Raw genomic sequence first — 15,931 nt, 5'->3', positions numbered from 1 at the left:
TCCCATGAGTTCGGCTGATTGTAATAGACTGTAAAAAAACAACAACAACAACAACAACAACAACGGCAACAAAAACAACAAGTTATGCAATGTCTTGGGACACTGTGTGGTCAAACACACACCCTGTCTCTACAAGTTCAAACAATCAAATTATTCACAAAAAAAGGATCCTCTTAACAGAGTGGTGATGTGCTCCAGTACTCAATAAGCTGGGAATCTATTAATATTAATATTCATATTCATATTAATATGTGGGAGTGTCTGTTTGTTCAGGACTTCCAGGCTGAATATCAGGTGTCGTCTGAGGGGTTGAGCCTAACCCTGCTCCCAGGTAGCAATTCACAACCATGCTTGTTTAATTCAGTATTCATAAGGACTGCTGGACTAAGTAAGTCTGCTGTGTGCTTGTTTCACCATTTTCACGATTTCCTGTCCTTATTTTTGTGTGTTTTTGTTGAATGTGGAAAGTCTCTTTTAACTAAAGTCTACAGGAGAGGACAAGCGGCCTGATGTTTTTCTGGCCTCATGAGGGATCAGGATTGTATGAGACGGATGGGTAAAATAATTGAATAATCAAATAACACCGATGAAACACATCACAAGTTGTGCAACAGTAGTGTGACCTTTGTCGAACTAAAACAAAAAGAGTAGCTGAGAATTAAAGAAATAGTGCTTTCAGTTGTTTCAATATTGTTTTTTAATTGAGTTAGGTGTACTTGTGCTCGTCATAGTTAGATTATTACCGCTTTCTTCTCCTAAAGGCTTTCACAATCTGAAATAATACCATATATATATCATATGAAGTGCGTGCGTGTGTGTGTCTTCCTGCCAATGAACTGCATCCCTGTGCCTCAAAGGCAGCGTGTCTCTGCTCCACCTATCTCAAATTACTACCTGCACAGACATTCCAGGGAAGGAATAAACAACAGCACCTTCTGATCCAGCGACAACCCCCATCAGTCTGGACTGGAGACACAAAGCGAGCCGATGTCTGACGAGATGTCCGAGCCCGACAAGAGCCTGACAACTGGACGAGAATATCAACGCACATGCCGCCTGGACACCAAGAACACCCAGAGCGTGCTTCAAGTGCTGGGCACCGCTTTGAAGGCCAACCTGGCCAGGTAAGCTGTCACATCGCTCTCTGGACACAAAAATGTCCGACTCAACTCATTTTGTATGTTACTAAGACTAAAAATTCCGCTTGTGAGGATGAGGTGACTTTTTGAGTTTGAGGATGAGCCGTTTCACTTTTTCCTACATTTGAGCGCGAGATAGCAGTCTTTTTTAGTGCGCGCTCCCCCCCCCCCGCTCCGCGCCGCCGCTGCGCATGCGTGAAAAAGATAGCTTCTTCCATCGCCGCAGTTTCTAACTCGATATGAATTATTTTCCCCATATTTCCTTGACCTCGTAACATTTTCCTAAAGTGTTAAAGACAGTTAGTTAGGAATGCGCTATCGGAGGGTTCATCCGAACGCACCGTTATTCTTTGTTAATTCCACGACGAAGTTATTTCCGGTGTTGGAGCAGCGAAGGGTTACCAGAAATAAACCACCAATAAAAGTAGTACATAATTATATAAACGTAGCCTACAGAAATACGCGCAAAACAGGGAACAATTTGGTCGAGGAAAAATGGAATAGAAACCGCACAAAAGAGGAGACATGGACGATAAGAAATGTAAAAGTCGGACAAAATTATTGAGACAACGATGTAAACAGAAAACTGAATCATCATTGGGCACTCAGTGGCATTTATAGTGCAGTTTTACAGCTCCAGTGTGTGTGCGTGTGTGTTCTCTACTGGGACCAGTGCTGGTATTCCAGACAGTCAGACAGCTGCATCAGGAACTAGAGTTCTTCCTGAAACGGGGGTGATGATGCAATGGCAGTGTCCAGTTGTCTGGCCAATGGCAGCGCAGCGGCTTAGAGCTTCAGCACCTGCGGGCTTCTTAATCACTTGTTGCCCTGAGACTGCGGGGCTGTAGTTTGCGTCTCCTCTCGCTTGTGAATGGATCAGCTGTGCGTACCCCTACACCTCCAGGGGACAGGAGCCATGAGCCGCCCTCGGACGCTCAGAGTAGATTATGACAGGTCCGTGGCGGTGTTGTGTGTGGTCGGCTCCGAGCTTCATGTCACCCTCAGCAGGTACGTTCATACGTTCAGCTTGTTGCACATCCACTCTCTTCAAAGAGGACATGATAATCACTCGATCGCCCCTAACCACTCCGTGCTTGACTAACTTCAGCCAGGTCTACTTTTTTAACTTAAATAATTAATTAATAATCTTGACTTGTTTTGTCTCCCAAACTCACAGTGTCTTTTTTTTTTTTTTAACAATGTGGTGCCATTACTGTGTTTGACAGGAATGCACGCAAAACACACTGAACGTGTGTTTCATTATTACCTCATGATGCTTCGTTGTGGTCCGTTGTTTCCTGAATTTCTCCTGTACTTTATAGAGATGATTTGACTGTGATAACCTGCTGCTGTGTACAATTCCTTGACGTTGTTGTTGTTTTTGCAAAATATTAAGTGAGAGAACCAGTAGAATCTAGATTCCAGGGACAGCATTTCAGATTCGACCCATTAATTTGTTTCAGAATGTACAAATGTTGGTTTATACTGAGTCACTGCAGATGCTGGGGGTTGCAGACTTCATTGTAAAGGGGAGAGTAAACAGCTGTCTATTGTTGATGATCAACAGGAGAGACTTTGTTGGCCAAAAGAAGTGTAGGCTATCTGTCCTGCCAAATGCCAGCCTACACACCACAGCTGAGCCAGGCTGGATTACACGGCCAGGGTGGGAAACCACCACGTGGTCCAGACCTCCAGGGGAATGAGAGGCTCCTATCACTTTTAAAGAATATACACGATCATGGCCTCGGCATGTAAAGCGTCACGGGTGTCATTTCAGTTACTGGTTGCAGCTAAACAACGACTGTGACTTATATTGTGACACACAACTGAGTCATACACGCATCATGACAACCACCCAGCGTCGGGGCTATCAGGCGTGTCCTCAGCCACGTCTCGGGCTTCATTGACTACTGAAACAGGAGGACATCTTTCGGGTCCTGGAGACATCAAACAGGTTCTGCAGCATCCGAGGAAACTGTTACGTTTACTGCTAACACTTTACTATAAGGGCACAGTAATAATGGTTAATAAATGCTTTGAAATAAGTATTACTTAACAAAGGTTAACGTAGTACCAACCCCAGCATCTCATCCAGGATTAAATAGAAAGATAAATAACAAGACTAACAAGTTATGTACATTCAGTCACATCAACAGTGCATTTCCTATTCAGCATGTAAAGTATTAGAATGGAGATTAGATGAGGAAGCCAGCTTAGCCTCCTCAGTGTGTGTATCATTCTTTTGTTTTGACTTGTTGTGGCGTATATTATATTAAACTAACTACAACATGACTACAGCTCCTTCTTTGACTCGAGACCTGCTGAGAAGGCTGAGCTCGGATCTTGTTTCCATACGTCAGCGTCCCTCCTCACTTGCATATAAATAAAAAAGCTGCTTTTAGACTGTGAAATACGGTGTGCTTGTGTTATGTAAACTAAACCCAGCCCTAACGTGTAACATGCCTGCTTCCCAGGAGTGCCCCTCCGAACTCCAAGTTCTTCTCCGTCAAGTGCACACCCAACGTGCAGTACAGCATCAGCCCTCCGCCCCAGGACACGCCCCACCTCTCACCCATCCCTCTCAGCGGAAACTCAGTGCTGCTCATCTCCATGAGACACGCCAGCCAGCATGAGAACGATAGCAAGGTAAAGAGGGACGCCAGAGTCACAGCGGTTAGCGGCCTGGGATTCTTGTGGTGCTGCAGTCAAATGTAATTTACGGCAACTCTTTATCACCTTTTTTGTGAGCATAAACAAAAGGAATTGTTTTCCTGCAAGCATGTGTTAATATTTAGACGTAACGTTCCAGAGCACCAAAATTGATGAATTTGCTTGTTTTAAACGAGAAGTAAACATTTCATGAGTCAGCGGGGCTTGAGACATGCCAGCTTAGCCTCCCCAGTGTGTGTATCATTCTTTTATTTGGATTATCTCAGTCCCCCCCCCCCCCCCACCCCCTTGCACGACGATGCATTCTCTGTTTTATGTGTGCTTCTCTGAGGCTTCAGAGTAAGAGCTCTACAACTAATAATCATATTGTTTGTGTACACACGACTTGTTCCTTCAAGCTGTCTGTCCGGTACTATGCTGAGAATAAAGATGTTTTGGGAAAAGCAATCCTGCACCTGACAGCACTCGGTATGTAAGAAAAAGGTCAAAACAATATGAATTTTTTTGAGGTGTGATTTCCTTTGTGCATTTACGTCTACATCCTATTCTAAACATGACTTATGTTAGATGCACTTGGATATCCAGTCGCACATGCACATGCTGAAGCGTAGGAATATATAACGTTCTTTTTTCCCTTCTTTTCGTCACACAGAGATCTCTCTGGATGTGGACACTGACAGAGACGGCGTTGTGGAGAATGACAACCCAAACAAGGTGTGTTGGGATCTCTCTACATCAGCGCAAGTTCTGACTCCTCATGAACTTCGCTGTCCTTTTTCATTTACCATAAATAATGATTCGCTGCGTGTAACAACCCGAGCCTGCAGTAGGTTCTGCAAATACTCATTGGAGGGTTTGCATCCTTGTCACGTGTCCCGGGGGTTTAATAATATAACAAATGTGCTCAAGCCTGAGGGGAATTATCAAACTATTCAAGTTAATTACCGTGTGCCCGTAGAAAGAACCTGAGTCACTCCCTCTGTTGCTCTTGAATAACATATCAGCTCATCTCCTGTCAGCCGAGAAAAAGCTCCATTTTCTCACAGCAGTGAAGAAGTTAGTGTTGGGAACCTGGTTAACGTTGTTGGTGACATCCGGGGGACCTGCAGGCACGCGTGCTGTTAAATGAGCCAATGCTAACTGGGCAGTCTGCTTTATTCAAAGTTCAAGTATTGTTTTAATGCTTGACTGACATTGTAATTACCTTCACCAAGGAGGCCAAACATGGTGAAAGGGTGTAGTGTAGAGGAAGAACTAGGGTTTCTTATGTTCAGATGCGCTCTTACCTACTGACTGCTTTGTCAATCACATTCCTCCCAAATTTGCTGAGAAACACCACAAGAAGTGCAGTGGTTCGCGCCGTCCATCTCCTCACAGCCAGAAGGTTCCAGGTTCAAGCCCTGGCTCCAGCATTGGGTGTTTCTGGGTGGAGGTTGCCGTTTACTGGTGACCCATCCAGGATGAACCCCGCTTCTCGCCAGAAGGCAGCTGGGATAGGCTCCAGTCTCCCCCCCCCCCCCCGCTTATCCTGTATAAAATGGACAGATAGATGGATGTTACCATGGTGAGGCATGTAGTTGTGCTCTACCAAGGAACATAGAACTCTCCAACATCTTCATGTGATGTTCAGCAAGTTTGTGCTATCTAGCGCCATCTAGTGGCTGTAGAAATTGATATTTTCACCACAGAGCACAAGATAGTCTGCTCCTTCATGCAGAATCCAAATATTATATGGTTTCACCTCTCTCTGGTTTTATGGAACCGCCACACACTGCAGCGTGGCGTGAAGGTCACCCACCGTTGCTCTTAGCTGTAATCAGGACCTGAGTACAAAGGTGCCAGGGGCCAAAAGTTTGTCTTGGCAGAAGTACCGCGCTCTTTGAGGGCTTTTTCGTTTCTTGTCATGGTTATGTTATGTCCACTCTGAGCGGTCAGTTAGATCCTCGTTGTGTTGAGGTGTGTGGCTGGTGTCTCCCTTCACTTCTTGTTCTCACATGTTCTGCATATGAAGGAAAAACCCCCAAAACAATTATGAATAAATCTTCTGGTGTATTTAAAACCTTTTAGGGGTCCTGGAAATGGGGTCCCAGTGGTCATGGAGCCATCTTGTTGGTCAACTGTGACTCCGAGCGGAAATATTGGAAGAAGCCAGACCGAGAGCAGGACTTCGTGTCCAAAGTGTCAGGTAAAGCACAGGCCTGGCCACGATACTGCATTGAATTAACTGTTCTTTTATGGATCCGCCCAACAGTCCTGACATGTCATGTCATGAAGGCTGAAGCCCTCTGTGCTAAATTTGAAGATAATCCAATAATTAACTCAACTTCAGGACTGGAGTTGAAAGAAAACGAGCGAGTGTTAACGAGCACCAAACTGGGAGCGTTGCAGTTAGTTTGTTTTCAGTCAAAACAAATTCTTTTGAGTAGTGTTGCTGTTGCTAGTGATCAGACACTGTTAGCTCCTTGGCTTGCTCCTTCTGCATTCTGGACTCACAAAAAAACAAGCAGAACTCATAGAACTGATAGACAAAATACACTTTCTAGGTGAGGTATCGCTTTAAAGTCCAGGTGAAACAGCATTTGGAGAGTTTCCAGCTGTGGTGTTGTGACGTTTTTCTGACTGAAACGTGATAGAAGGGCAACAGGGCAATGTTTCGGAGAATCTGAGTGGCACATAAACACTAAAACGTGCAATAAATTAATTGATATATTGTGAAATAGGTGAAAAATGTAACCGCACATATGAATAACTTAATGGAAATAATGGCGAGTACGGCCAGCACGCACACGTCAACACATTTCAGTACAGCTCACAGTTCCCCAGTGTAAACCGTCTTTCTCCAGCCTCTCATATCTGCTCGTACAACATCATCAATGGTTAAAGCGGTGATATTGAAAGTTAGTGTGATAAAACTTCAGTCTGGGAGTGTTTGAGTGTTGAGGGCAGGTTGATAAAGCAGGTCATTCAAATGACTGTGGAGCTGCCAAACCAGTAGAACTGAAACCTGATAGTAGAAACAGTTGTTCTCCTTCATTTGTAATTTCATACTGTTGTCATAGTTACCATGTATTTTCAGCACCATTCAGGTTGATCACCTCAACAGCAGAAGCCGTGGGTATACTGCACTACATGTGCATGTGGTATCAGTGATTGAATAGCAAGATAGCACTTTGAACACGATTACTTGTGGCTGCACAGATCTGAAGGACATGTCTGTCATGGTGCTGAGAACCAAAGGCCCTTCCAAGCTCCCGGAGGGCTACAAGCTCACCATGCACATTTCTCAGGGGGATGCCGAGAGTGTCCGAGTCTTCAGGGCCACTTCTGGTGCTGAGTATAATTCCCTGGGTGAGTTAAGATGGGGGCGAGGGGGGTAGTACCAAAAAAAAGATGATAAATTATGTATTTAATTCATTCAGATAACACTTCATGTTCTGGTTTTCAATCTAGTCCACAGTTTGTATTACAACTTTGTGAAAAACTACCCGCTGGTGCTGAGCAGTGAGAACTTGTCCCAGGAGGTGCCGTACATCGGGGGAGTCCAGGAGATGAACTTTTACGTGGAGGGGCTGAGGTTTCCCGACAAAGACTTCGACGGACTCGTCAGCATCAGTCTCAGTCTCTTAGAGCCCATCTCCGCAGTAAGACCTGCTACCTGCTATCCACCATAAACTCTCATGAAAGTCATGCACCTATTTTACGTCCATCCCAAAGCCAGGCAAGGAGTTACATACCCCGGCAGGGAGCGGCTGGATGCTAGTTAGCTTAGCACAGTGAATAGTACAGTAGTAGGTGGAAAATGCAAGCATACTTGCACATCTTGCACTTGTTGCAAATTAGCAACATTTTCTAAAAAGTTGGATTGTACCTGTACGACTCCTACTATTTTATTTATTTAGATAAGAAAAGATAAAATAAGATAATTATTAGCTGCCAAGTTACTGGCTGCCAGGCCTCCCGGTGTCCTCATTGAGTTGATGGCCTCTTTTTCATTGTAAATTTTGATCAGGTTGTGATAAAAATGAAATTTTTTTGATGAATTTCTAAATCTGAGGTCCTCTGAGTAGTTCAGCTGTAATTAAAATTTGATGAGCTGATGGAAAGCTTGAAAGTGGACCTTTAATTCGCCCCCATGGATAACATATACAGGCATTTCTAAATTCTTATAATTGGCTATTAAATCAATTTGGGTTTGATTTCTTTGAGACGACACTCCATTTTCATATTTTTCTCTTTGTTTGTTGGGATTTGAATTCCTTTGGTTTACATGTTTAGATCTACAAATTATGAATTCTGTCACATCTGGGGGGGGGGGGGGGGTGGGGGGACAAAATACTTTTGAAAATGAATTTTTTTAATCTAAAGTGAGAAAAGGATTTTGTGCTCAGAGGCTTGAGACTCAGCAGCCGCCTGTGGTGTTTTGACAGGGTCTCCCGGAGACTCCTATTTACACAGACAGAGTTGTGTTCAGAGTAGCGCCCTGGATCATGACACCCAACACCCTCAAGCCTTTGGAGGTGTTTGTCTGCAGGTAAAAGCCAACTTGTGAATAATAGAGGTGATGGTGACAACAGCAGTTGTGAATGTGGCCGTGTTCTCCTTTTACAATTCTACAATTTCATTTAGCTGACGCTTTTGTCCAAAGCGACTTTTAGCAACACTTTCCTCTTCTTTTTTTTTTAAGCAAAATAATTCCACGTTATTATGGCAGTTATCTCCAACTGGCTGTTTTCACCATCCATCTTCGTAAGTTTTCCCTTTGTGGCTGGACAGTCTTGTTCTTCTCGTGTTGTCGTCACATTGGCTGATGTAAATGTTAAATACTCGTAAAAGCTGAGGTCACTGTGGTTTCCGTCTCAGCACAAGGGACAACTACCACTTTCTGAAAGGAATGAAGAGCCTCACTGAAAAGACGGGCCACAAGCTCAGGATTTGTCACGAGTACATGAATCGAGGAGATCGCTGGATGCAGGTACGACGCCCTCCTACGAGATCAGACCACATTACAGCTGGAAGGAAGAAAGAGAGAAAATGACGATTTCTTAGGGAAGGGGCAGCAACTGGAAGGAAGAGAGGAGACACATCGGGATAAGCTCAAATATCACATCCTCCTTTTTCTAGGATGAGCTGGAGTTCGGTTACATTGACGCACCTCATCACCAGTTTCCTGTTGTTCTGGATTCCCCTCGAGATGGAAAACTCATGGACTTTCCATATAATGAGCTACTGGTGAGGAGCAGACGCACTGAGGTGAAATGTTTGGGGATACAGAATGTGACGTTACTCGTGTCTCCAGGGCCCTGACTTTGGATACGTGACGAGGGTGGCCCATAGAAGAGATGTGAGCAGCATGGACTCGTTTGGTAATCTGGAGGTCAGCCCTCCCGTGTGTGTGAATGGGAAGAACTACCCCCTGGGCAGGATCATCATTGGGGTGGCCTTTCCCACGTGAGTTTAGATCAGATTCAGAGAGGAGACCAGCTTCTCATAGGACTGCACAGTGAACCTATTCTCTGTCTTGTAGGGCAACTAAAGGACGGAACATGACCCAAGTGGTTCAAGACTTCCTCTGGGCCCAGAAGGTTCAAGAGCCCATCGCCTTATTCTCTGACTGGCTGCTTGTTGGTCATGTTGATGAATTCATGACTTTTGTTCCTGCACCTGACAGAAAGGTACATAGAAACCACTCATGCACTTTACTTGTGATGGACATTCAATTCACAAGCCTACATCACCACTGGACTCGCTGCACTGTCCTCTATCCTTTCTTCGTATTCTTTTTCTATCCTGTTATTTATTTCCTGTTCCTAATGATCCATTTATGCTGCTGTGTGACGGACTGTGTCCAACTACATTCCATTGTACAGAAATGTTCAGTGATAATAAAGAAAACCTTAACCTTAATCTGACAATGTGAGAGAACAGGAAGCCTTCAGCGGTTACTGGCCAACATGGTGGGATTGTAAAAGCTGTCCGGATGTGAGGCAGCCAGTGTTACGCTGGTCTATTGTCTTTCTATTCCCAGGGCTTTCGGCTGCTGTTGGCCAGCCCAGACGCAGGCTACAAACTATTCAGGAGCTTACAGAACGATGGTCACGGACAAGCCAAACTGTTTGAGGGTATGTCTTTCTTTCTCTATACGCACAAACACACATTGTGCGTCTTAGCAAACAAATGAATGATGTCGTTGCAAACTCTCATGTGTGCATTCTGTCCAAAAAAAAAAGGCTGTTTGGATGAAACGCATATTACAGTGGATGAGATACTTGAGGATGAAACACTTCAGTCTGAAAATAACTACGTGCAGGTGAGTCCAATTCTAAATTCAGACTCAGCAATTTCCAGCAAGATGATAAAAGGTTTGTCAAATTACAGCATACAAATTTGTCTCCCCGCTGCAACTGTAATCTGCACCGTGTGTCCAAATGTAGCGGTTGTAAATCTCATTCCGTGGTCATTAATGTGGTGCCTCCACTCATCAGTGAAGGATTTCCACAGGATTTTGGAACCTGGCAGCAGGGATTTGTTGGAGTTCAGCCGCGGGAGCATTCGTGAGGCTGGCCACTGATGCGTGGCGAGAAGGCCCCGCTAGCAGGCAGATTCCAGTTCACCCTAAAGGTGATAAGGTGATGATGCCTGGGGCCTCTGGAGGCTGAGCTTGCTCCCGGGACCAACTCCTGCACACCAACTGGTGTTTATATCAAATTTAAAGGGAAAGCGGTCAAGTGTTTGTATTTGTACATCTCATGTAGGGGACATCTTCTATATATCGAGCAGAAATGTGTCCTTTATCAAGATTTTGGTATCTTTGATGATAACCCCACTCATATTACTGTGATATTTTGGATATTGCATGTGTCGTACTTTTTATTTTCCAAATATGTTTGATATTATTCAAATATATTATAGATCCCCCTTCCATACATGTCATCCATCCATCCATTTTCTTCTGCTTATTCCTGTTAAGGGTCGCGGGGTGGGGGGGGTGGAGCCAACCCAGCTGCTATGGGCGAGAGGCGGGGTTCACCCTAGACAGGGCCAACACATAGAGACAGACAACCATTCACTCTCACAGCCACACCTACAGTCAATTTAGAGTATCAATCAGCCTCGTCCCCTCTTGATGTCTTTGGACTGTGGGAGGAAGCTGGAGTACCAGAGAGAACCCACACAGGAACAGGGAGAACAGGCAGACTCCACACAGAGAGATCCCGTGCCCGAGCTGGGACTCGAACCCAGAACCTTCTTGCTGTGAGGCCACAGTGCTGACCTCTGCACCACCGTGCCGCCTCCATGCATGTCATGATGTAAACAAAACCATACTAAAATATCTGTCTGACACTGTGCAGAAAGACAGTAACTACAACCTTAACGCCGACTCGGTCTCATTAAAAGATGACACATTACTCCAATACTCAGATATTTTTTTAACTGTTGCACACAAGATGATCGCCCGCTTCTCTCTAAAGTCCATTGTAACCATTGTGTGATGTGAAGTTTGGACCAGAATCTTCCAAAATCACATGTGACTTCACAAATAAAACTGCTAGGAAAGCCAGAGATCACAACGGACATTATCGCTTATAGATGTGAGAACACATCCATCAAGCTACACAGCGACTGGTGAAGACATTTTGAAACACTTTTCTGGATGGGATTTATCAGCTAGGATTAAGAGTATGCAGTTGCATTCTAATTTCCCCGAATTTATTCCTTGTTCACCGAGCGTAACAGCCGACACCCTGCATTCAGACAGAAGTTTTCTCTGGGCATCAGCTAAGCCCAGATTTGTCCATCAGAAATCTAGCTAGTGAGGAATGATTCATTCATCCAGATGTTTGATTTACATAATCCAGGCCGGCAAACCACACTACTCATCGTGAAGCAGCTGCTCATTGCTTCATTACCTTCGGAGATTCTGGAAGACACTGTATGGCGGTGGCTTGAATTTATAGACCTTTTTATTGAGGAAGATGAATCCAATTAGCAGGTTAACCTACAGTCTGGTAGTGCAGTGTCCTTCCTGTTTGAAATAAAGTAGCCTCAGCAAAATGATCCGGTGCAGTACTAATTTGGTACTATCACCCTTCCTATTAAAGCAGTACTTAAACCCAAAAGTGTATTTTGCTTTTCCTGTACTCACGAATAACTGTCTTAAGCTCTCAAGGGCATTTCACAGCTGCATGACTTCTTGTGACTCCAGAATGCAGGAAGAGACAGCCACACATTTTGGGCTTAAAAGTTAATGGCAACTGACGACAAACAGCAGCAAAACTGCCCCAAAACGCCACTTTACATTCTATTACATACATAATTCACATTCCTTAAAAAAAACAACCTACCCTTTTCTTTATATTTTCAATAATTATACAAATATTATTAAGGATTATGGATAGGGATGGAGTTCGACATCACTTGTGTGTTGTGTATGGTGTCTGAGAGTGAACGTGGCTGCTGTAGCAATGCAATGTCCTGCAAAGCATCAATACAGGACCCTTCTTCACTCAGTCGACTGCTCGGTACTCAACTAACAGGTTCATTTTTACTTACAAGCAAACAAATGATTACACTTCTAGCTCAGCGCGACTGTTGAGTGAGAATGAGAGTAAACCTGTTAGTTCAAGCGAGTGCGCAGCAGCAGCAGTAGTTGGTTTTTAGCTTCAAGCTAAATATACGTGGCTGGCACTTTCTGCACTACGGAGTCATAACCACGCAATGCAGGGAGGAAACACTTTTTTTTTAATCAACGCACCTATTTGTGGGTACTAGAGAGGCAAAATACACAGAGTGAAATATGGCTTTCACAACTGTAAGAATAACAGCAACGGTCTCTCCCAGAGCTGCATCGACTGGAACAGGGATGTACTGAAGAGTGAGCTGGGCCTGGACGACATGGACATCATCGACCTGCCAATCCTCTTCAAATTAGAGGGGGACTCGGAGGACGAGTACAGAGCAGTGGCTTACTACCCTGACATGGTACGGTCACGTTAGGGTACGTTTTTGTTCGGGTTTGTGGTGTTCAGGCACTCACGCGATCTCTCTTCAGGTCAACATGATCGTCTTGGGGAAAACCCTCGGCATCCCAAAGCCGTTCGGTCCCAAGGTGAATGGCCGCTGTGCCCTTGAGGCTGAGATGTGCTCTCTGATGGAGGGCCTGGGTCTCAGCTGCACGTTCATCGACGACTTCACCTCTTACCACAAACTGCTGGGGGAAGTCCACTGTGGCTCCAACGTCCGCAGGGAACCGTTTGAATTCAAGTGGTGGAACCTGGAGATGTGAACTGAGCAGTGAAGGGAAATTGCTCAGAGAAACAGTAGTTTGTTGTTGTTGGGGTTTTTTTTTACATTTGTTTGTTTCAATAACACAGAAATGTACTAAGTAGTTGGGGAAAGATATTTTATGTCAAAGCCTTACATTGCAATTTTTTTTTTAAATACACATGTATCACATCCATGTACATCTATTTTCCTAACAAAATATTCAAGTAACCAACATTTACTTTGAAACATTGAAGCAGTAGGTTGATGTACCACCTTCATCTTTATTAAACTTTTTTTTTTTTTGCTTTATTTACAATGAGGATGTAAAGCAATATTTACAAACAGGGCTTAAGCAGACTGAACTTACAACAACAGAAATACAATCATTTGAACTGAGCACATTGAAGATTCACTTCCAATATGTTGCACTTGGGCTTGGCTGGTGGCTCACACTGCAAGCACGGTTGGATGAACGGTTCCATATCTCATGTATTAATACACTCAGCCACAAGAGGGCGCAATCCATCAACAAATGGTTTTCATAACCTTGTATTGAAGAGACTAATTCACGATTGTGTATTTACTACCTAAAATGTCTGTGGTATTTCTGTATCATTTCAAGTCAGATGCAGATTTTTGTTTTTTTAGGTTTCTTCTGAGTGATTGGTGGCTTAACTTGACAACCTCCAAGTTGATCCAGTGTCTTAAACCATTTCACTTTAAATGCTTTGATTCATTCTCTTAAAACAATAAAGGTCACGGCTGCTTCACTTCACAACTGAAGTAAATCCTTGAGTCAAACTGGAGACGGGCAGAAGCTCCTCCTCCTCCAGAGTGACCACAGTGACACCATTCACTGGAGCAGATGTGCACAGTTAATACACGTCTGCTTTGTTTTACATTCAAGCCAGCTGGCGACGTAAATGCCTTTAGATACGACCTTCTCAGCCACAGCAGCTCAAATGACACAATCATTGTAAAGGCAGCTTCAAGACGAGTCACAGTGTGATTCATATTCAGCAACAACTCAGGCTTTTCAAAAGGTCGGCGTTTCGAAATAACGTTGAAAATGTAGTGCTTGTAAGTTAACATACATATATTACACTTTACATATAAAATAAGAAAAGTGGCATTTGGCTCTTTTAGCAATATACACCGCATCTGTAGATGTTGGCTGGTTTTCAATGAAACAAATCACAGAGACAACACCTCTATTGTCAAGCATGGCACCAGTGTACAGAGGAGAGGTTTTTGGCAAGAGGGTTTACACCATGCACAGTTTACACACCCATACACAGACATCAAATCAACAATTGGTGTGTGTGTGTGACATCTGGAGACAAAACAGCAGTAGCGTGGACTGAGGATGTTTCTTGCTGGTTGGGCTACCACAGTAAACATGGATTTTTTTTTTTTTTTTAGATGATTCTGTCGCATCAATAGAGTCTATAAGTTGAAACCCATATCCTTTTCAACGGCTTCATAGTGGTACTTTTTTTTAAAATTTCAATTTCAATTGATACTTTACCCAAAAAAGTGCATTTTCCTTTCAGGTACTCACAGATTAGAGTTTTGAGCTCACAAAAGGTGTTTAGTCCTGCATTACTTCTTCACAGCACCACAATGTAGAAAGAGCCAGCCACACACGCAGTGTTTAGCTTGACGCTAATTGCTCACATCCGAGCAATCAAAAAACTTTCACGAACACTCTGGCACATCACAATCAGAACCCACACCTGCTTTATCCAGCATGTATGCTCAGTAGTCCACACTTGGAAGCCAGGGTCGCCATTAGCTTCAAGCGAAATATACATGGCTGACTCTTTCTGCATTCTTGAGTCACAGAGGAAAGATGCAGCGGTGAAAAAGAAAAACATCCTTGAGAACTCAGTTTGACATACTTGACAGGAAAAGCGCACTTTCTTAGTAAAGCTGCTTTAAGACTAGCATTGTCATTCCCCCTCAACTGCCCCAGAGGAAGCCAAAACTGTTCCAGCCACCAACAGGAGTATCATAGAGGTACCTTTTAAATCAAAAACAGCTGAACTGTCTTGAAATATCTGCTGTTGAACACTCAGAAGAACAGACGGTTAATTAAACTCAGTATGTGGCTGAACAGGTAGCCACGCAGACACTCATCCAACTTGAACTCAGGTACAATATCACAGTGGGGTGTGAGATTGACATCAGGAAATAAATCACTTTCCTCTCTAGTGCAACTCTCCTCTCTGCAGACACACTGCTTCCCATGCTGAGCAAACAGCAGTTGCTTGATCATCGGGTTCTTTCAGTCACAAGATTAAATCCTGATCTTTGAAAGATTATACACATTTGAGTGTTTGTAGTAAGAATCAGGATTCAAAGCTTACTGGCCTGAAGAAAGAGCAGGCAAGCAGATTTATTCTGCTAAAGCAGCTGACAGTCAGGAGTGAAGCTGCATGGCTGTAGACATCTCATTTCCTTCGCCTTGAACTTGAGGGAAGGATACCATGTGGAGCTGGAATGAGGACTAGGTAGGTACATGTCCATGGAGCTAGGTGTCTGTTATGACAGGCAGATGATCCAACATACAGAGAGAAGAAGACGATCTGTCAGTCTCTTGATCTGGCTTCTAACTCAACTCCTGTCAGTGCTGCCCTTGGCTCGTTTCAGTCAGGGGATGCGGAGACTGAGGAGAGGAAAATGGGACAGACACACAGACGGACACAAAGATGAGGACAATATAGTGAACAGCTAAACAAACACATTCTTGAAAACTGGGTAATCGTTGTCCGCTGCTGGGTGGACATAGGCTGCATAAAAGAAAGACAGAGCAGCATGCAGGTTTGGTAAGTGTCAAACTTGCATTCTTCCTAATG

At 44.0% G+C, this 15,931-nt stretch overlaps 2 protein-coding genes across 15 annotated transcripts in view; one reads left to right on the top strand and one right to left on the bottom strand.

The window, feature by feature from the left end:
• The first annotated feature begins 26 nt into the window (after positions 1-26).
• padi2 (peptidyl arginine deiminase, type II) lies at positions 27-13,845 on the top strand. 2 transcript variants are annotated; one of them, XM_086200022.1, is made up of 16 exons: positions 27-1,124; positions 3,614-3,785; positions 4,208-4,277; positions 4,462-4,523; positions 5,877-5,994; positions 7,008-7,157; positions 7,260-7,450; positions 8,237-8,340; positions 8,670-8,781; positions 8,931-9,038; positions 9,106-9,257; positions 9,334-9,481; positions 9,835-9,928; positions 10,037-10,116; positions 12,648-12,788; positions 12,859-13,845. In XM_086200022.1, exons 1-16 carry the CDS (start codon positions 988-990, stop codon positions 13,090-13,092), a joined length of 2,073 nt encoding a protein of 690 aa, XP_086056148.1. In that variant the 5' UTR covers positions 27-987; the 3' UTR covers positions 13,093-13,845. The 2 variants fall into 2 exon arrangements, with proteins under 2 accessions (XP_086056148.1, XP_086056149.1); XM_086200023.1 differs by lacking the exon at positions 27-1,124 and adding an exon at positions 1,928-2,147.
• LOC147268447 (rap1 GTPase-activating protein 1-like) overlaps positions 13,135-15,931 on the bottom strand; it is a 101,383-nt gene continuing 98,586 nt past the window's right edge. For 7 of the 13 annotated variants that reach the window (XM_086200020.1, XM_086200012.1, XM_086200019.1 and 4 more), the window contains one exon: positions 13,139-15,741. In XM_086200020.1, coding sequence (XP_086056146.1) covers positions 15,700-15,741 — 42 coding nt within the window. In that variant the 3' untranslated portion in view covers positions 13,139-15,699. Of the gene's footprint in view, positions 15,742-15,931 lie in introns of all 13 variants that reach the window. The other 6 variants (XM_086200010.1, XM_086200017.1, XM_086200014.1 and 3 more) reach the window with 4 other exon arrangements.

This window comes from Aulostomus chinensis, chromosome 3 (genome assembly GCF_037954235.1).
Source record: "Aulostomus chinensis isolate RoL2024-O1b breed Wild chromosome 3, RoL_Achi_v1.0, whole genome shotgun sequence".
Lineage (NCBI taxonomy): Eukaryota > Metazoa > Chordata > Actinopteri > Syngnathiformes > Aulostomidae > Aulostomus > Aulostomus chinensis.
Note: the sequence above shows the minus strand (reverse complement) of the source record. Positions and strands in the feature narration are given on the sequence as shown.